General features: G+C 37.7%; 1 protein-coding gene across 1 annotated transcript; it reads right to left on the bottom strand.

The window, feature by feature from the left end:
• Positions 1–14259: 14259 nt before the first annotated feature.
• On the bottom strand, positions 14260–21204 carry LOC137273031 (uncharacterized). Its single transcript, XM_067805473.1, has 5 exons — positions 21181–21204; positions 19914–19971; positions 17687–17796; positions 15088–15208; positions 14260–14570 (listed from the first exon to the last, which is right to left on the bottom strand). Exons 2-5 carry the CDS (start codon positions 19953–19955, stop codon positions 14379–14381), a joined length of 465 nt encoding a protein of 154 aa, XP_067661574.1. The 5' UTR covers positions 19956–19971; positions 21181–21204; the 3' UTR covers positions 14260–14378.
• Between the last annotated feature and the right edge of the window lie 1810 nt (positions 21205–23014).

Raw genomic sequence — 23014 nt, 5'->3', positions numbered from 1 at the left:
ATTAGATCATAATCCCGTGTTAATTATTATATAATTAATCGCATAACCCTTGCGATGTTACCAGGTGTTCAATCAAGGCCGTTTCTCGCGCGTCGTCATAGAAACGCAACAAAATCTCGAGAGTCATAGGGCAATTCATGCATGTGTTGAGTTAGTGGTCTAACGAGAGTTATTACAGTTTAGATTTGTGTATCAGGCCTATATCAGCGCCTAACGCGGGAATAAAGACGGACGTGATGTAGGTCTCAACCCTTGATAACCTTGTGGAAACCTACCGGTATGATGCTGATAGGTGGAAACCTCCCACAAATGTGTGTTTCTTGCCAGTCAGTAGACAATGCAGTGAACGGAAACGTCCTCGGTCATTTAAGTGGGATGACGTCAACATTCGACCGTGCCTACAGCTGAGGTACAATTGCACATACTCTGTCTACCAAGGTATCACAAACACTCACTGAATGCTGTTACATTATCTGTGTTCTCTAAAAAGCCTCCAGAAAGGAGGACGACCTGAAGACCTTTATAAATTCCACGCATCAGTGACGAAACTAATGTCATGCATTTGAACTGGCATTACATGTCCTCTTACTGTTTCAGATGACTGACTTCCCTTTGTGTGTGGTTGCCCTTTGGGAAGGACATGAGCGCCCTTTCGGTAACGCCCGTACCATTGGAGTTTGATACTGAAACACAATGGATTGCCAATTATCAAATCGCTTTAATTTACAGCATATTTACCTGCATTTCCGAAAAATGTCCCAATCTGTATACGGTATCCGTCCGTGGCGTCCGCAATAGTGAATGGAGTGTAAACTGCGTGGAATCTAATTCTATTAAAGTCTTCCAAGTCAAATCTCAGTTGCGACACTGTTCCCTCAGTTAGACGGCGAATCTTCTCATTTCCTGATCATAAGATTTCATGGTGAGAAAATTATTTGTTCCGAGCTGAGAGTTGAGTATTTTACTTTATCAAGCTTTATGGTCTCTCATATTATAGTTGTGAAGAATTGGATAATAGCCAATGGAATCAAACATCATTTTGCAGCACTTGAAGAGAGGAACTTCATCTACCTATCAGAGACTTTTGCATCATCCATCATTCGTTATTTACATGTACGTGTGTAACGGTGTTGTGACAACTATGCAGAACTTGCCCAACATCATAGAAATCCGCGTTATTTGTGACTTTTACCTGCTCAGTTGAAATTTCATTTCACGTTATTGTATACGTACATCGACATGTAATTTGGTAAACCATTGTTGGTTCAGTAAAGCAAATATTCCGCCCTCGCAATGTTATTGGTAAACTTGCATGATTCAGGATCTGTTGTGTGTTGAACGTGTCAGTAAAGGATCTAGAAGGACACTCACAGGTCATATAGTCAGAATAACAATTTGTCATGTACAACAAACATTTAACGTCTTACATATTCCGAGCTGCACTCTATTTCTTTGCCCACTAAAACTGCAAAAGGTTTACTCATGTATAGTTCAGACAAACGTTTAAACAATTTGATAACACGAAACCACTAAAACAATGAAGCTTTGCGTCTTTCAACATTTATGACACCCAAATGCACCTAGGGAGTACGAATTCAGTATTACTTGTCACTAATAGAAGCCAGTTTGGTTAACATGCTCAACATCACCTATTACCCAGACGAAATGTGGTACAGCTAGTAAAAGAGGTCAACAATACCTTCAAAATGTTTTTCTGGATTAAATACATTGTTGCTGTTTTGGGTCTTTTGTGATATCTTGGGGTTTGAGCTAGACGATGACGCTTCTTGTAGAATCAATGTATTGATCACTGAAGTCTATATTTGCCCCCGTTCCAATGCTGACAGCCCATCAACATATATTACCGATGCATACATCCTTAATAATGAAGTACATCATCGATTATTATGACTCCTGATGAAAGTTGATAATATCACTTGTCGTTTCTCGCCTCCTTCCATTTTTTATATTGACGGCCAAGAACTGTTTTGCGTGTGATATTCCAGTAACAGTTTGTCGAATTTTAGGTCAATACCGACCTCGCGTTACAGTTACCACTTTAAGAGTAGTGTGATAAGCACTAAGTATGACACACGCAGGCTCGTTACAACTTTACAGCTTTTCAAGTGGAAAAAGTCAGTGTAGTAATAGTCGGTATTACTAAATCTGACGCATTAAGAATTCGTCTTGCAAGGGTTGTTGATGTTTATCTACATACCTAACCAAAAGTCTGTCTTCAGATCTCCAAATCCATCTTTGTACTCAGCACTTGTTCTGTTGAACAATACTGACCCATCACGCCTCTTCTGGATTACCTAAACACATAAATGCTGGATTATATATCTATCAACATACTTCTTCTTGATTACCTAAACACATAAATGCTGGATTATATATCTATCAACATACTTCTTCTGTATTACCTAAACACATAAATGCTGGATTATATATCGATCAACATACTTCTTCTGTATTACCTAAACATATAAATGCTGGATTATATATCTATCAGCATACTTCTTCTGTATTACCTAAACACATAAATGCTGGATTATATATCTATCAACATACTTCTTCTTGAATACCTAAACACGTGAATGCTGGATTATATATCTATCAACATACTTCTTCTGTATTACCTAAACACATAAATGCTGGATTATATATCGATCAACATACTTCTTCTGTATTACCTAAACATATAAATGCTGGATTATATATCTATCAGCATACTTCTTCTGGATTACCTAAACATATAAATGCTGGATTATATATCTATCAGCATACTTCTTCTGGATTACCTAAACACGTGAATGCTGGATTATATATCTATCAGCATACTTCTTCTGTATTACCTAAACACATAAATGCTGGATTATATATCTATCAGCATACTTCTTCTGGATTACCTAAACACATAAATGCTGGATTATATATCTATCAACATACCTCTTCTGTATTACCTAAACACATAAATGCTGGATTATATATCTATCAACATACTTCTTCTCTATTACCTAAACACGTGAATGCTGGATTATATATCTATCAGCATACTTCTTCTGTATTACCTAAACACATAAATGCTGGATTATATATCTATCAGCATACTTCTTCTGGATTACCTAAACACATAAATGCTGGATTATATATCTATCAGCATACTTCTTCTGTATTACCTAAACACATAAATGCTGGATTATATATCTATCAGCATACTTCTTCTGTATTACCTAAACACATAAATGCTGGATTATATATCTATCAGCATACTTCTTCTGGATTACCTAAACACATAAATGCTGGATTATATATCTATCAACATACTTCTTCTCTATTACCTAAACACATAAATGCTGGATTATATATCTATCAACATACTTCTTCTCTATTACCTAAACACATAAATGCTGGATTATATATCTATCAACATACTTCTTCTGTATTACCTAAACACGTGAATGCTGGATTATATATCTATCAACATACTTCTTCTGTATTACCTAAACACATAAATGCTGGATTATATATCAATCAACATACCTCTTCTGTATTACCTAAACATATAAATGCTGGATTATATATCTATCAACATACTTCTTCTGTATTACCTAAACACATAAATGCTGGATTATATATCTATCAACATACTTCTTCTGTATTACCTAAACACGTGAATGCTGGATTATATATCTATCAGCATACTTCTTCTGTATTACATAAACATATAAATGCTGGATTATATATCTATCAACATACTTCTTCTGTATTACCTAAACACATAAATGCTGGATTATATATCTATCAACATACTTCTTCTGTATTACCTAAACACATAAATGCTGGATTATATATCTATCATCATACTTCTTCTGTATTACATAAACATATAAATGCTGGATTATATATCTATCAGCATACTTCTTCTGTATTACATAAACACGTGAATGCTGGATTATATATCTATCAGCATACTTCTTCTGTTTTACCTAAACACATAAATGCTGGATTATATATCTATCAGCATACTTCTTCTGTATTACATAAACATATAAATGCTGGATTATATATCTATCAACATACTTCTTCTGTATTACATAAACATATAAATGCTGGATTATATATCTATCAGCATACTTCTTCTGTATTACATAAACATATAAATGCTGGATTATATATCTATCAGCATACTTCTTCTGTATTACATAAACATATAAATGCTGGATTATATATCTATCAACATACTTCTTCTGTATTACCTAAACACATAAATGCTGGATTATATATCTATCAACATACTTCTTCTGTATTACCTAAACACATAAATGCTGGATTATATATCTATCAGCATACTTCTTCTTGATTACCTAAACATATAAATGCTGGATTATATATCTATCAGCATACTTCTTCTGTATTACATAAACACATAAATGCTGGATTATATATCTATCAGCATACTTCTTCTGTATTACATAAATATATACAGGGACGGTTACGGATGTATGAACATGCCTCTTCTCTATTACCTATACAGAGAAATGAGGGCCTGTGTATGTGTGCACATATTCCTAAGTATTACAGGAACGCATAAATGCTGGGTTTTGAACACACATTTTCGGTATTACCTGGGCACATAAATGTGCGATTGATACACAAACTTATCAATATTACCGAAACACGATACGAATACGAGCCTGAACATACGCCAGTCAAATTAATGCCTCTTGGAGAATATGTTGTTTTTTAAATCAGCATTACTTACGTGCTTGACACCATACCATTGACTACTGTTTCATTGTCATGAACGTTGGGGCATCGAACGTCAAATAACCCACACACATCAAAACATTGCTCGTAAGGGGGTAGACTTGGGGTAGTTTGAAGATCAGGGCAATCAGTTTTGGAGAACGTGCCGACAACTTAAGGCCTGCTACAAGAGTTGGGTGACATTGTTGTGCTACTTACAGTCCATGGATGACTCGCTGTTGTCAGGTCACAGTATACTCGGAAGGGGGTGACGTTGCCAGGATTTACGGAGTACAGGCCACTTAAGGCTTCAGGGTGTTGTTTTTTCAAGACAGAACAATCTGAAATTGAATAAATACGTCTTTAGACTTAGTTATTAACTGTACTCACAATATTAATTATTAACAATAAATCTATTGAACTGATAATGATGCCAAATGATTGGTTTCCCAAGCAATATATTTTGCTTTTATGTTTAAAACTACCATTTAAAAACGCAGTCTATTATTACTAAAAGTCCAACTGGATTTTCTTGTTTAGATCGTGTCCATGGTAATCATGAAAAGGATAAATGGCAAAAATCTGCAAATAGCAAAACGTATATCTACAATGTTCTGTTGAAAGATATTGAATCAGTTGTGGTCCGGAAACGAAGCGCACCCCGCCCTTTCGAGACTAGGTCCAAAGCGTTTCCATGGAAATCAAGTAAAATAAAAATAACTACTAGATGTAAATAGCAAAAGACACCACTTTAGGTTCTTTTTTTTACATATTTACCAAGTTTTGTTGAAAAATAATGAATGTGTTTTTAGTTATTCTCTGGAAACAAAATTATTACGAACGGACGGACAGACAAGGCGTCGCCTATACCCCAGTTGTGTAGGTCTTAACAAAAAACACATAAAATGCCTAAAAGCAATAAAATAAAAAAATAAATAAATGTAACATTTTCATTAATTGCATTACATACATGGTCAAAATACATCCCACACAAACAGGAGAATAATTGAATGAAAGAATGAATTTTCATATCGGATATGTGTCTAAATCGCTAGTACCTAATACGTAATAGTTCTCATGCAGCACATTGTCGTCTTTTCAAGCGATCCATGGTACAATGAGATAGTGTTAAGCATAACGGAGGTATACCCCCTTATCTTAATACGTGCATGACCTCGCTGTTGTCGTCTGACGTCATATATGAAAATCCATTTTCGATGCTTTTATCTGTGCACAATAAAACCTGAGAAATTTAATGTTTTCATAACAGGTTTCCAAATCAAGAAAAACGCTGACTGAGTTGAAAAACTAAACTGCGTGTCCTGGTGTAGTTAAGTTTTTCACAGACGAAACGTCTTGTACGACATATTTGACGTTACTCCTATCGACAATATTTCAATATTCTCCGCCTTTTAGGCAAATATTTATAGTGTTGAAGTGCGTGTCACTGTATCTCAGGTGCGTAGATTTATTCTCATGATGTCGTGTTGTCTGGTGCAGACTCAACAGGCCATGGTCATATAGCGGAACATGATTGTTGATTGTTGCATTAGAAATCACAGATTAACAAAGGAGTATAACAAGCAATTTAAAAGTCTCACCCCTCAGGATACCATATTTCCTGGAATCACTGGTGTCAAGAAAGGGTTTAGGAGTTGTTATTAGTCTGTCTTCTGAAGTTTCAGAAAGCGTTGCGGAACCTTCTTCTGCTGCTAAATCAGAATCATTCTTTACATGACTGTCTTCTGACTCTTCTTTAGGTGTTCCGGAGCCATCTTCTGGTATTAAAGTAGAATCATGCTCTTCAACGCTGTGCATTCCTCCCAACATATCTTTCCTTTGGTAGACATCAGGCCTAATCTGAATGTAGGACTCCACAAATATGTTCTTTCTCTGTGTCCAGATGTGCTTGCCGGGTTTGAAATCACAGAACCATTTTCCTGGCGACTTATAAGTTTTGGTAACTTGTTCACAATTTGGAGTCAAGGAACAATAAATGAAGCATCTAATACTACTCCCCGTAAAAACATTCTGCTTAGTACCATGTGTTACTGACAGCTGAAGGAAGGAGGAAACAAGAAGAAACAGCATCATTATTTTGTCTGGTTGACTTGTAATAGACGGGGTAACGACATTCAAACTAATTCCTGCTTGCTGATCCACTGACGATTATGGGAAAATGGAACGTCCTAGGAAGCTATACAATAACGAGAGGACAGAAGTTTGCTTCAATAAAGATTCCATTATTTATGAATCAGTGTCGTCTGAAACGACAATAAAATCAAAGCACTGTTAGCAATGATGTGGGCCGAAATATATAACGTGTCATTCTGTCGTAAAACTTCCCCATATACATAATATATATCATACATATGAGAAAGCGGATACTTCTAAGGGGCTCTAGTATTTCATACTATCTGTTTTAGTCGGTAAAATGTCGGCAATATTTCCGCTATAATGTGACTGTAACCATGTTATTGATGTCATATATATACTCCCTTCTACAATAATGACATCACTTCTACATGTAGGATAGTCTAGTGGTTAAAGCGTTCGCTCGTCAGGCTAAGACCCGGGTTCGATTCCCCGCATGGACGCAATTCCTGGAATATTGCTATACGTGGCGTACAATCCATCTCAATCACTCATTACAATACTTCTGCTATTTCCTATCCAATGTTATGACGTTGTTTTAACTGTGATTATACACAGGTTTTTCCAATGATTAAATTTCGCAAATATTCTACAACTACAAATATACAGCAAATAAAATACTGTGAATGGTGTGGTCTGAATCAGCACATATGTATGAGTTTCATCGTTTTTGAAACTAATCACTCAAACGAGTCTATAATTGATCAACCCAGGCTCAAGGGAAACTACCATCTAAGATCCAAAATAAGACAAAAAATTAACAAGGTTTTTAAACCTGGTTCAGGTTGATCAAATATATGTTCATCCCGAATAAACATGACTGATAAAAGACAATTTTACAACACCAAATTGAAAAACAAAAATGACGACACTTGTGCCATGATGTTTTTGACATTTGACCACTAATCTGTATTATTAATCTGATTAAATTTCAAATTTGCAAGTTCATCTTCAGTTGTCCAGTGACTAGACTCCACTGATTACGGAGAGTTGTCTCTTAACAGTGTTAAGTGCCATACACATCGATGTGTCGTCACGTAACAGGTCAGTATAGGCTGTTAAGAGTGCCAAAATGGCTCTCCCCAGGCTAGTTTCTGCTTCAGGTATCGGAGTACCTTTAAAATACAGCACCACAACTTCTAGGGTAACCCTAATCACCTACAATTACGTAAAAGAGCATTATCGCGTGTTTGTGGTAGGCCCAAATTTGGTATTCAAGTACACTACAGGTTAGTTCTCAGCCTCTAACTACCGTGAGATACCAAAGATATGCGCATCACATCTGAAGCTGTCACGTCCGCCATGGGAAAAAATAAGCTTGATGCATGACATCTTAGAAGCTGTGACTCTTATCTGCACCTATATTCATTAAAAACATATTGGTACTTCCTGTTTCTTGATACAACTTCCGGTTTGGGAAAAGGCACGCAATGTAATGATCTCCACCTCAGTTTAAAACAAGCACACGCGATTACGTATTTTTATTTGAACACAAAGATAAACGCCTAATCAATCACTCAACAGATGTGTAAGTACACAAAAGAGATTCTGAAGAAAAGCCATTACAGTAGCTTTGACCTTCGATTATTATCATCAATATTGTTCCAAAGTAATTAGTTCTGGTAAAAACTGTTTCTGCCTTCGATAACGTTAGATTTTGTAGTAAATCCTCGGGGTTGACAGTCATGTTTATTAAAGCTCTACAATAAACAGACAGGTTTATCCCAAGTGCTTTTGCTGAAAGATTAACGTCTCACGTCATTGTTGAAATACTTTCACTGACCCGAAAAGGAACAACATAAGCAAACAAATACAAGACAGTTCGTGTTAACTGTTTACCAGACGGATGTACAGCGGAAACAATCAGACTTCGACACCGTATTAATTTTGTGACTTATAGACCGCAAGTGACAGTTCTGTTCATGACTTCGAAAATCCTCTTAAAAGTGCAGAAAACGTTTTCAATAGGGAAGATAATCTTTTCTATGTATTAAAGAAATGTCTAGGAGTACTTTTGAAAAACAAACCATGAATCTTCAAAGAATGCAAATGACAATTGATATTCTTATTTGATTATTACTGAGCAAGGTTATAGGTATTTGTAGGTTGGAAAAAAATCTATCAACCTAAGTTTTTTTTTCAGTGAAAATGAACTTAAGGACAAAATGTAAATTAAAAGAATTGGTCAAAATTATTATGACAAAATGAACATGATTCTTATTCAAACGATCACAACAGAATATGTGATTCCGATCTTGCGAAAACCTTTTAAGGGCTATTCATGTGAATATCCAATATTGACAAAGGAAACATGGCTACGCTGAAGCATTTGTTTAGTGTTTAACGATGCCCGCAGCAATATTCCGGCTTTCGACGTGTCCAAGAACGAAATTGTAAAATACTATTGTTCGCTTTTTCGGTATCTCTGGATAAAAATACAACATTGACAAAACCAAGGCTGTTTAAATTGGAGGCATGGACTGTTTACTGTTTTCATATGAACAGATTATATTAGATTTAAGGGAATAAATAGCTACGCGCATCTTAGACCGTTTATGTTATCAACAATAAAGAAATGCAAAAAGGCCATTTGTCCAAAAGCATAAATGTGGAGAAAACATTCGTTATCAAAACGAAGACAGATCGACTGTTGCACTCACGACCCTACCAAATCCACCAAAAGAATGTTTAAGCCTTGAATTCACTCGTTTTAGTTCAGAATGTGACGGCAGTATCGGCCCATTTGAAAAAACAAACAAAAATACGAAGGAGGTTATGATTGAAGCAGATATTGACAGTATTATGTATACACTGTGACAATACTAACAACCAATCCCTGAAGCAGTATCACGTCCAGTGCTACACCAGGTTGTTTTTTTTTAATTGTTTGTTGTTGTTGTTGTTGTTTTTTAATTTGTTTTTTGTTTTGTTTTGTTTTTGTTTTTGTTTTTTTTAACCACGCTTGAACCACAAGGCTACCTCTACGTCTTAGATTAGGTTTTACTGGTTTAGGTAAAGCTTGCAAACCGAATCAACTAGTAGTTAGTGCACAGATTTTGCGAAACTGTGAGACAATCACATATCAAAGGATGTGTCTAACATAACCTTTGATGTATTGTGAACACACTCTGCTCTATGGTTGTTGATATATATTTGCAACATTAATCGATCCTATTTGATGTTCTTTGAAAAATTGAAAAAATGTAAATGAAAGAAATACTGTCTTTTCATGGGGAAAAAATTCACTTTGACAAAGAATATTGACTGTCCAAACACAGGTGACATGAAGGGATTGTGAAGGTGCTAGAATCATTTAATAAATCAAAACGTGTGACCACCTTATCACACACTTGTATCAACAGACACTTTATAGACCTTTCACCGTATTCATGGGTTAGAAAAAAGACATAAAAGATAAATACAAGTGGTTATCCCCAGCAGAGAATCCTACAGTACTGAGAACACCTTGTTCCACAAACACAACATGGACACGCTTAGTACACCGTATATTATAAGAATTTAAAGAATAACGGAATATTAATACATGTAGATTAGTTTCATTTAATCTGTTTTGTTTCTGATACAAATTATTTACATTTACATAAGAAGGGTCTTTAGACAATCTGCAAGTATAAAGAACTCAAATCCAACATAAAATATTTTACTTTAATTTTTCTGACGTTGGTGCTGAATATTTGTTAGAAAGAGGTAAAATCATATTCCCTTGTGAAACCACACTTTTAACAGATAACACACTTTTAACATATAAACATATGAATTCAACATGCTCGCTGACTTGGTTGACACATGTCATCGGTTCCCAATTACGTAGATCGATGTTCATGATGTTGATCACTGGATTGTCTGGTCCAGACTCGATTATTTACAGACCGCCGCCATACAGCTGGAATATTGCTGAGTGCGACGTAAAACTAAACTCACTCACTTAAACTTAACGTGTCTCAAAGTTGCAAACCTACTGGAGTTTGCTTGTCGTTGGAGATTATTTCTCTCTCCCTGATATTGACTGAAATGTTGCCAAAAGAGGTAAAGGCACAATTAACATTCGGACTGTACAAGTGTCACCTTATCTTCACAAAATGTGGGAATTTATATATGTGTCCTTGAAGCGGCATCAAATATTGGACGTAAACAGCATTTAGCTACTTTCAGTGCCAAATAACCGTTACGTTTATCTTTGATGACTTACATAACTTACAACTTACTTACAACGACATGACAAAGGAAGCTGAATGAGTGGACAACAGAAGTCATATTTATTCCTGGTAATTTCTCTTAATGGCCTTAGGTCTTCTTTCTAATAAAAATTGGAAACTTCCACAAATGATATTCTCCCCAACTCTCTAGCCAACGTTCTTCGCAAGTGTCACATACTCCACGTTTTCATTCGTGCCTCCTTCTTTAGAAGTCACTCAGACCGTATTAGCTAGTTTTTTACGACCTGCTAGACCTGAAAACTAACTACACATTCAAATAATCGATGGACCCGAAAATCTTGTTAAGGGAAAGTACAGGTTCCAGAAGTTTAGTCAAGCCTGTATCGCTCAAGTTTAAAGCTATTGCGAATATATATATACATACATACATACATACATACATACATACATACATACATACATACATACATACATACATACATACATACATACATACATACATACATACATACATACATACATACATACATACATACATACATACATACATACATACATACATACATACTACTACTAGACACACCCAACGTACAGAACCTGAGTACTAAATACATTTCAGTTGAATTTTTACAAGCATAGACACACATATTCACTACATGACCTTAGATGCTGGAACATGTGCTTTAAAACAATATGAATACTGCCGAATAGGTAAGTAATTTGGGGTTTGTCCGCCTTAAGCAATATTATAGAAATGCCACAAAAATAGAATGAACATAAAAAATGCCCCTGTTTGGAATCGAACCCTAACCTTCGTGTGACGAGCGGGCATTATAATCACCCACCCGACTACCCCACCATCTCACATATGAAGAAACTCATCGTTGTATGTGGATGGACATGGTTTCCAGTTTCAGTCGCGTTGGAAAATACATAATCAACTCTTCTCAAAGGTTATCGAGTAGGTAGTAATGAATTTTTCAACCTACATTATGAGTGTATGGTTTCCTACACACTACACGACTCTTCTCATTGCTCTAGTGTCTAAATATTCCAAGTCATCATGGATACATTTATAAGTTGTGATGACTGACTGTTCGCGTGGAAGGCAGTGATGTAAAATTGACGATGTGAATCTGAGCTTTTTGAGCCCACGGACTAGGGCCTCGTAGGGGTTAATAGTTCCATGGCACGTAGCTGCAATGATTTAGTGTGTTAAGTCCACGTGTACGATGTACACTATATTCCTTTAAATGGTGTAGATGTACAACGTGGCCCCGGACTCCTGAAACATCAGTCCAGATAGTTGTCCGTGTCCAGATACCTCTTTGCACACAAGACCTTTAAAGATAATATTACAGTTGTCTCCCCAACCGCCCCATAAAGACGTATGGAGGATGGACTAGTTGATGAAGTAGACTTTGCACCAAAGACCTACTGAACCAACAAACTGAGTTCGTTCTGCCCCAAGGTATCAACACAAACATAAGAAGCGGGCAAATCCTGTATGCTCTTTGAACGAAGAAAGCCTTTGTATATTTCAACACTTGTACTTTGAAGTTATGAAACTGAATGGCTTCAAGGAACCATTGATGTTTCCTACTTTCTTAAAACATACGAATGCTAAATATGATGAAAGTTTTCTCATACTGTGTACCATCCCCACTAAAGAATAAGTGTGTTCATGAGTCACTGTCAAAACGGCAGTAGTCAGGTATGTTCACGAAATGTAATCGAAAAGTTGTACGTTAAACCTTGGTGCCAACGATCCCGCCACTTTGTCATTCTGTTTAAGCAATGAAGGTCAGTCAGTCACCAGCCATCAAAATGTAGCTAATTTCTTACTTTCAACTTTCAGCGTATAGGTTTTGCTGTTACAGCGTTTGAACAATTTTCGTGACGGCCAATACAAAATTATGCTAGATACTAGTGTCCTAAAGATAAATATCTTTGAAATATCCTCTTTCTGAATAAATGAAAAAACACAATAAATCAATCTATACTGAATTCAAATATTTACATAGAATCCGTGCGTGCTGATTCTGAAAATAGATTCACCGGACCCTAGAATCACCGAGATTCTACAGACTTGGGTTGACTCGGCATCTGAACTATGCTATGGTTAAATATAGTTCCTCCTATAATAATGACATCGGTTTTCAGTGGTATTATACACCGTCAGATAATTCATGACTCAGTATCACCTGTGGCAACAGTATTATTTCATCATAATGATTTACAGTGTCAGAAGAAAACAACTTTAGGGTTCACATAACAGTTCATGACATTTCCATAACACGGTACACACAACGAGGGCTAGGAAACACTATAGGAACGGTAATAAACAGTCGCAGAATTTCTACTATATCTGGACTAAAAGAAGTCGTTCAATAAAACTGAATAATTTAACCAAACCAAATCGATCAAATAGGAACTAGGACAGATATAGACTTAAGAAGATCTAAATCTGTCTTCCTACCACGAATCATTAATCAAAAGAAGGCCACCATGCTAAGTACAATAGGGTTTACAGTACGTGTGATCTGCGTGGTGTCCCATGGAGTTACACTACCCTACTGGCTACTGACAACTGTTGTACAGGTGAACCATAGAATTAAATATAGCAAGTAGTGTATGGTTAAAACCATAGAGAGAAGACATATTAATTGAATTGAGAGGACTCACAAAGCGCCTTATGGATTATATACACATTCAAAACGCTAAGGTGTCAGTGAGTAATTCGTCCTCCCAAATGAAAAAGCGCAGTTACTTTGTGACACATTGCCATGACAACCAATCAAATATTGCATGCGACCTGATTTTTAAGAGTTCTGTTATGGAAGAAAGCTATACTAAAGTTCAGAAGAAAGTACACAACTGTAGTTTTGTGATAATTCTCCTAAAACAACCACGCGGGTGCAAATATTCTGAAAGTCACAAACATTCTGCACGTGTCGCCACAAACCCAAAGACATCGTGCCCATGTGAAACGTTGCCAGCACCTTACGTTCAATCCATGCTGACGCGATCATGACGGTTGATAGGCCCGAATGTTCACAGCACATGCGCTGTCCGTGTATATACTGTGACTGAAGATCCATCACTCGCTCACCAGTTAACACTCACTCACTCACTCGAAACTACACCACCAGCACTGTACCAAAACACAAGAACAAGATAGAATCTACATTTTATTTGCAGGTATGAGATAATGGCAGACCGATCTGATATTGGGGAGATATTATTTGCACGAAAACGATTCTTCATGCAACAAATATCATATCCCAATCAAATGGTTCACTTCCCAAAAGAGCCAGTGGGCCCACAGTTGCCAGAACACATGATGCTGTCCTTTAGGTTAGTTGGCTGACAATCTGAGTCCACCTCGCAGATGTAGTCAACACGAGGCCCAGGCTGTCTCTTAGCGGTGTAGCACCACTCGTGGTCCCCGTAGTCTACCCCCACACACTGGCTCCAGCAGTATCCATTCTGAAATACATGGAATGAGAGGTCTCTACAACGTCAGTGACGTAAGGTAAATGTACAACTCAAAACAAGGCAAGGCTCGTAAAAAACGTCCTAAACTTCTTTTGGGTAGACTATCTTCTTGAAAAGACGAGAATGCGGAGATCGGTTTCATTCAGAGCGCATTAGGGTCACAATCATTGATATTGCAGGGCTATAGTTGAGTTTGTGACATGTTCCTAGTTAAGTACGGGCGTTGATCACAGGCGTGCAGCCATTAGCAGCGTTGACTGACACATATTTGTGTATCACGACGTGAGTAACAATGGTGACGTCTGACGCAATGTCCTACTTTTTCTTGAAGATGTTCGTAGGTACATGCGATGACTTGCCAATGCATTTATGACCTTTTGGACTATGTTTATGTCAGATGTCATCCCTCAAACTGGATCGACTCAGTTTTGTTGCAAAAACCTACTACAATGGACATTTACGAGATATTTCTCATCAGTATGACAAATGTATTTTCGCTTTTATTTACATAGCAACCATAGTTGAAGCCCCAGGAGGAGTCACATAGTTCGGACGTATCCCCGCATGGATTTCGGTTGTTCCTGTAACACAGCAGCGGGTCTTGTGTGGCGTTACACAGAATGTCGTCACTGAAAACAAATTGATATACACTGACAAATGAGCTTGGTTTAATTCTTTTGGTACAAAAACATCGTTGCTGTCTGATCGCGGGACAATTCCCTCTGCCCACGTATCGTTTTGTATACGACCTACGGAACAGCTCCACGCTGGCGCAGTTAGATCTGGCCTTCAGGAATACAAGCTATTGCAAGGTGCGTCTAGTTTTGGTGGGGTTTTTTAGATGGGTAGAAATAGTTAGTTTACTTGGCATAATGACAAACAAGACCGAGGAACTGGACAATAGGTATTATTGGTTAAGTCACAGGCACCCTGTAGCGCAAATAGGTTTACTTTCCAGAGAGAAATGACTAGTCTTCCTGTATGCGAGCGAAGCGAGCAAGTGTTGGCAACGTACTTCTCTCGCTTCGGTTCGAAAAATATTATTCATGTTAAACTATAATATTGCCACCCACAAAGGTACGCACCCATTTGCCCACGTGGTTGTGCTCTCAGATTTCCAACCCAATATTTAAAAATTACTCACTTAAAATATACTTTATTCAACATTTTAAGCGTCACCCATAGTTTATCAGATCGTTCTTAGACTTCATTCGTTCAACGAAGTGAAGGAAGGAGAATAAGCAGAAATGAAAAACTACGTTGTAAACCAAAAGTTACTGTGTTCTGTAATCTGATTGGTTGAAAAACATGATTAAATGGTATTAGATTCCCGGAAACTGAAAGACTATTCACCGCGTATTGACACGTAAACAATTGTTTTGTTGTGTCATCAAAAGTGGTGACGTCATTCAAATCATATTGTGACGTAAAGTTAGAATGACGTCACAAATGAGCAACTCCAGATGCTACCATGAGAACCAGCTGAAACGGCCAGCTGATGACACTTCACTGCTGTGTCCGTATTCGATATAAACGAGTGCAGACACTAAAACCCCTTTGGTTTACTTTTGTGTTTACAATGTCGATAAACATCATGTGTTGGCCAATTTCCGGGTGTTATTGAGTATTTGAAGCACGGGAAGCACGCCGTCGGTTCCAAATGCATTCCCGTGCTTCAAATACTCAATAACACCCGGAAATTGGCCAACACATGATGTTTATCTCCTAATTCTAAGATGGTTCGGTGAAAGATCAAAGGCGCCGACAATACTTTATCAGACGATAATGTGCACTTTTTGCATTACGTCACAATGTGTTGACGTCGCTGCGCCATTCCACTCTGCCCCCTCATAATCGAACTTTTTTGCATTGCGTCACAATGTAACCGACGTCACGATAGATGTCAGTTGCCATCGCCTCGTACAGCCTCCCACAAGAAAGTGCTTCGTCGAATCCCGTATCTTGGTTTGCAGTTGCATCAAACAGCTAACATCACCGATGGAAACATTAACCCGAACATAAAACGTCACCAAACTGTTCATCAATTGATTTTCTTGTAACGTTTGTCTTAACGTAGGGGTCTGACACGTCAAAAGTACAGCGCGTCAGTAAGCCCTGTGCGAGGTCACAGCCACCGGCGTTTGTTTTCTGCCATAGATTAATCGAAATTAGGCTTAGAAATTATTAAATACGGCATCTTAGAAAAGAAATACAGTTCGTTCTACCACCATGTATAGTGTAGCAAAGCACACTTTCGTCACAGCCACCGTCGTTTGTTTTCTGCTATAGATTAATCGAAATTAGGCTTAGAGATTATTAAATACGACATCTTAGAAAAGAAATACAATTCGTTCTACCACCATGTTTAGTGTAATAAAGCACACTTTCGCCCTGAACTATTATAGTTAAAGTGTGCTTTATTGCACTAAACATGGCGGTAGAACGAACTGTACTTCTTAATGTTGCCTAATTTTACCCCGAAATTCTTGGAGTTTATTGTTCTTGTCTTTGGTTGTTATTGTTAGAGTTTTCGTAACATTTATTCTACATAAACCACCTTGACGTAGTGGACGAATGAAGCAGGGGAGGTAGCTCCACAAAAATTCCATATGGCGGACAGGTAATTTAACAAGTATATTTTGATTGAACTCTTCTGTTCCTTCACTCCGTTGAACCGGAAGCTGACAGGGGGAATGGAGGCGAAGAACGATCTGATTCATCACGAATGGCGCTTAAAATGTTGATGAAAATATGTTTAACTCCCCTGTTCCTTCAGTCCGTTTCCAACCGGAAGCTAGCCGGGGAAATGGAGGCGATCTGCTATTCTACGAGTGGTGTTTTAATGTTGATTAAAATGTATTTCACATTGAGTAATTATTATATTTGAGGTAGGAAATCTGAGAGCACAACCCGTGAGGAAATGTGTTCTTTTCATGGTGTCGGTATTCCAGTTCGAAATATTTTTCCAACCGAAGCGAGAGAAGTACGTTGCCATCTTTCATTTTCTCTCTGCCTCGCAATCCTATTTCCGCTACAGTTTGTCATGTCTATACACGGGTAATTCTATACATTAAAGAAAACCCGTGACGAACAAATTGCATACTTACTACATTGGACACGCTGCACACACTGTGGCGTTATCGGCACCATCACCACAGTACGACGTCAAGGCCTCACTACAGCTTGTCGTAGGCATGAACCAGGCATCACACGCCACCTGCAGTGCAGAAAATGGTCTTCACTCTTGTCACTTTCAAGCTATGTCGTCAAGGATTCTACGTATTGTAACAAAAATTCGTGTCTGATCTTGGCCTCAAGTACAGAGATAATCAAGGTCTCAGTCATCACAGTGCTACCAGCCAAGATACTAGCCTTATGCTGCATTTAATCAAGGTGACATAGCTTTGAGCAGTCTGCTTCCAAGGTACAGAACTAGTATCAAGTATAACAGTAATTTCTAACGCAAGTAACGTCAGGTATGTTTAAAGTCGCCATCTTGGATATTCTGATGTCCGCGATCCGGGGGAGGGGGTGCCCAAGACCATCCCGATGCATTGTTTCTTCTGCTGAGGATTTCTTACGCAGGGGATTATTGCATACGTTTTTCACTGCACGTTATAATTGGGATTTAGATTCTTTCTTATTTGTATCACATTTTGACAGCTGTCGGAGGTGTGGCCTCCTTAGTATTCATTCCAGGGCACGTGACTTCCGGAATGTGTTGTTTACATTATCTGGATCCAGTTCCGGTTGCTGCAAGTTCCTACATTTTCAAGTTTCGAAGTTTATCGTACATTTAATTCATTTAACAGCCCGGGGTTCTCGATACAGACTGGCATACAATATTACAATACTGTTACAGGCAGTAGGACATAGGAGGTCAAGGAAGCGATCAAGTCCAGATGACAGTCCAGATGACTGAGACCGTGTAGTTTCAGTTTGGTGCTTTAATAATAAACTCGCCATTGGAACTTTGCATTTTGCCAGTTTCGTCCGCACTCACTGTCAGTTATGTCCTTGTGATATATTTTCAGTAAACTAGTGGCAGCATCCACATTTAGTTTTGTACTTTGTCTATTAGTATTTTTCGACTAGTACTTGGCCGTTCCGTCACATTTGGTGGCAGCGGTGGGATTTGAGATGAGTGCTCCACAGCTATCACCACTTCCACATATATGCGCAACACTACAGCAAGCCATTATGTTACCAAGATGATCACCCGTCTTTATCACAGCAGCAAGTCAGAGCTATTCTATCTGCACATGAATACTTCAGTCTCGTACCTTCACTACGTATTTCAAACGATTTCAAGTACATTATTTTCCTCCGTTATTTTCCTGGTTACTATGTCAATCTGCACTCGGCTGTAAAATCACTGACATAACCAACCAGCCTGAATACAGTCCAAGTGTGCTTTAGAATCAATATTGATATGATTGTGATTACTGCTGCTGCTGGCCCTGCAGGAAGTGATTGACAACAGCTACAAGCTGCACTCGAGGGCAGATATCAAATTGATCAAACCCCAAACTGATGGAACATAAGTCTATTTGTACCTTTATTATGACAACGATTTGCTTGACAACCATGTTTAACTTAGTAGCTGACAAAATTATTTTTCATCATAATAATAAAGTTTCAGGATTTGTAATGCGCCTGAATTTTTCTAAATTTTACTTAATGTTTACAAGGAATTATGGAATACCGCATATAACAGTTTCTGGAGTTTTCAGTTAGAGACTGAATGTGATAGATTATTCTGGGCTGTTAGACTAGAGGTATTTGATAATGTTATGCTACTGACATACATAGTTCGCCCCATTTAAAAATACAGGCAAGTGAGCGACCCACTCAAAGATGATATATCACTTACCTGTGCACACTCAAAGATGATATCTCAGTTGCAGGTGCATAGCCAATGGTGATATATGGAACTGCCATTAAAAAATCGGAATGCCGTTTCCTGTTCCCGGCAGCTCATTGCAAGCACATGGCAGTGGAATGCCCAATGGCTAAGGCGTTTGATTTATAATTACGTCTAAGATACAGACCACATGAAGACAGAAATTGAAGGATAGTGCTGCCACTCCAAACTCATTATCAGAGGACGCATAATCATAGAATACACGGCCCTGTTTCACTTAGCAGTCGTAACTCTATGTTTAAAGGTATGGGGAGTTACGATCACCATGATCTTCTTATGGAACGACGTCTTGATCCATGACAGAACTGTTGGTCACCATGCATTTCATAAAATGTAAGCTCTGATGGATCTATATCCAGATTTTGGTTCCACGTGACTGTGAGAGGCCGATAACCTGTTGTGATACTTACCGTGGACATCACCAGGACGAGAACTATCTGTAGCTTTGTCATGGTGGTTAGTCAGGTTCTGTAATGTCAAACAGCATAGTGTACGTTTATTAAATTCCAATAGTCACATGTAAACCGTAGAATGAAACCGTTCCGACTTTCAGTACCAAAATATAATAATTGAAAGTGAATTTACCCGCTAAGGACTGGTCCTCAGCAACCCATCCTTGGTGTGAGAGGCGACTGATGGGATCAGGCGGTCAGACTTGCTGACTTGGTCTCGCGCTGATGCATATCATCATATTTGCAGATCACTACTTATAACGTCAATCACTGTATCGTCTGGTCCTGGCACGATTATGTACAGACGTCAATCATATGACCGGAATGTTGCCTAGCTGGCATGAAACAAACAAAATACTGTGACTTTTATTATTTGACCATGACATGATTCAAAATTTTCGTGACATCTTAATCACCTTTCATTCACATTTGTTTGTTGGTTTGTTTGTTTAACGCCGGACTCAGCTACAGTATCACTCCACGCAACTACTATATGATGACATGTGTCGAGCATGTCAGCGAGCCTGACCACCCGATCGCCTATTTCGACAACCATTGCTTGATAAAGACCAGTGCTGTCTTATGTAATTGATACAAACGTTCTTCTTAGAACTGCTCTTCAGCAACCCATGCATGTCGGCATATCCAAGTTTCATAAATCGATACTAATGCCCCTTATCACTGGATTTTGTGGTCTAGACTCGATTATCAATGCCGTTACCGATGTAGCTGGAATATTGCCAAATGCTTAAGCTAAATAAAAAAGTGAAATGTTTCTTTGGCATCGGCGCGTCACATTTATTTGTGCGCGTAACAATTTTGTATTGCCATTTAAAAAAAAACTAATTTTGACTTGGCCGCGACCCGATTATCCATTTGTCCACTATAAGAATGAGTGTCTGTAAGAGCGAGTGTGACTGGATCCACTACTCATTAACATGTGCTAAGCTTTTCAAGCTGTATTCCTGAGAGAAAATAAAATAAAAATGCGTTCCTCCAGCTTCCTTTTGTTTCTATCAAAATTTTTTAAAAACCGCCCTCGTTACTTTTGAAAAATTGTGCCCGAGCAACATTTAAATTTTTTATGCAACCTTACTGAAATCTCAGAGCAACAGGGATACCTCTCTCTGTTAACCTACTGAAATTTCAGAGCAACAAGGAGACCTCTCTCTGTTAACCTACTGAAATCTCAGAGCAACAAGGATACCTCTCTCTGTTAACCTACCTCCAGTCCGATGCTGAATGATACAAAGACCGCTACATCTAAATATTTATGTAGAGATACATGCACACCTGTTGCACACCTGTGGCACACCATGGATTCACATCGGCAGTTTCAATTAGCAATTCCGAATCCATTACAAGTAATTACTTCCAGAATAAAAGAGCTTAAAGAGAAGGTGCAAGGATCATTGTTTCTGATCTGTTTACTTCAGTTAAAATCCATTAAGCATGAAATAGTTGATGTATAATTTTTAATAATGCGTCAGCTCTTCTACTGAAAATTCAGTAAGTGGACACGACAAGCATAACAAGCAACACAATATTCAAATATTTTAATCCACATAGTTGATATATAATTAACATGATAATATCGCAGCAATGAGGAATTTAGACGTTGACGCGACTAACAATGGACATATTACCTGACGTTGCCTCTTCCCCTGTCTCGTTAGTTGCTGCATTACATCTTCTCAAACCAAACTTAGTCCCAGTGTTCCCATTACAAAGCATAAGTATTTTAATGTCAAATTAGTGAAGGTTTTTTTTAATGTTAACTATCATTTGACTATCCACTTTTTAAAAGAAATATAATTGTTGGATACATTTTTATTAGAATGTTTTGTATATAGATCCATATTTAATTAAAGGTAGTTTCAACTAGTAACTAAGATTGTTACTGGCTGTATCCTCACATGGGTTTGAAGTATTGTAAAATTATTGTCCTACTCTTGGGATAAGTACGTCCAAGCACTTTCAAAGCTAAATTTGATTTTTAAACCGTAGTAGTTTTGTCCTTTTAATGTTTGGCGAAATATTTCCTACAATCACCAGCGGCTGAAGGGATGATATAAATCCAACTATGGTTCATACAGGTAGCAAAGGTACTGTACGGTCCTATGGTTCTGGTATGGTGATCTACCTTCACTTGTTGGGGATCTATAGCCCGTTTCCTTTTATATTGTATCGTTATAGTATTTTAGATTTCATTACTAGCTTCAAATGTACTTGTCTATGATGGTACAGTTTACTGTCCTTTGTCGACAAATATTAAAATTGATTATCTTGTTTTCATCCCTATGGCTGGAGTATTGCCGATGCGATGTAAAATTTTAACTCTCTCACTCACTCAGTCCCAGTCTATAACGCTAGTTAGTTGGCTGAAATAGATTACTGAAGCTGAAATTGAGTTTGGTTTGAGAATAGCTTTGGTTCTGTTCACCTTTCCCAAGGAAATAGTGGGCGGACGTGCGAGCGGATTATATTCTTACGTGTTATTTCATATCCAAAATCGCTGGATCTGTGTGGAAATTGACACCTTTTAACCGCAAGAAAATCAATACTTGAGGGTTAAAATTCAATTTTGTCTAGAGTACAAGATAAAAAAACCCAAAGCATTTGAGTTGCGTCTTATTTATGGGTGGAGTAGTAATGAGAAACGAGAATACTTTTACATATGTCCTTATGAACATATAGTGTTGTCCGTGGTTTGGGAAGCAGGGAGTGATCACAAATTGAAAAACGTTGCGTTGTGCCATGACACCCATATCTGCCGAGACATTTGTTATTCTCTCAAGATAACTATGATTTTCTACTTAAAGAAATATTCCAGACTTTGTATTTAGTCAGTGTTCCAAGTTCATTATCGGTGTTATTGGGTGCTGTTCTGCAGGTTATGGAATTGTGTTCCTTCATCTGAAAGAATTGTAAATTTCATATCATTTAACGTAAAATAATATAATATAAAAGCATTAATGCCTTGTCTATTATTTCATGTTACATTTCCGTTTCCATCACAAGCATGAGAGACCTAAAAACAGTTGCCACATCTGTACAGA

The sequence above is a fragment of the Haliotis asinina genome, chromosome 2, assembly GCF_037392515.1.
Source record: "Haliotis asinina isolate JCU_RB_2024 chromosome 2, JCU_Hal_asi_v2, whole genome shotgun sequence".
In the NCBI taxonomy this organism is placed as follows: domain Eukaryota; kingdom Metazoa; phylum Mollusca; class Gastropoda; order Lepetellida; family Haliotidae; genus Haliotis; species Haliotis asinina.
The sequence above is the reverse complement of the archived record's forward strand: the minus strand, read 5'-3'. Positions and strand labels throughout refer to the sequence as shown.

Coding starts and splice junctions, on each gene's coding strand:
- LOC137273031 (XM_067805473.1), bottom strand. CDS start 19,955: ATGACAAAGCTACAGATAGTTCTCGTCCTGGTGATGTCCACG. Junction 17,797..19,913: donor TCGTCCTGGTGATGTCCACG/GTAAGTATCACA, acceptor TCTGCACTGCAG/GTGGCGTGTGATGCCTGGTT. Junction 15,209..17,686: donor TGTGCAGCGTGTCCAATGTA/GTAAGTATGCAA, acceptor ATTTGTTTTCAG/TGACGACATTCTGTGTAACG.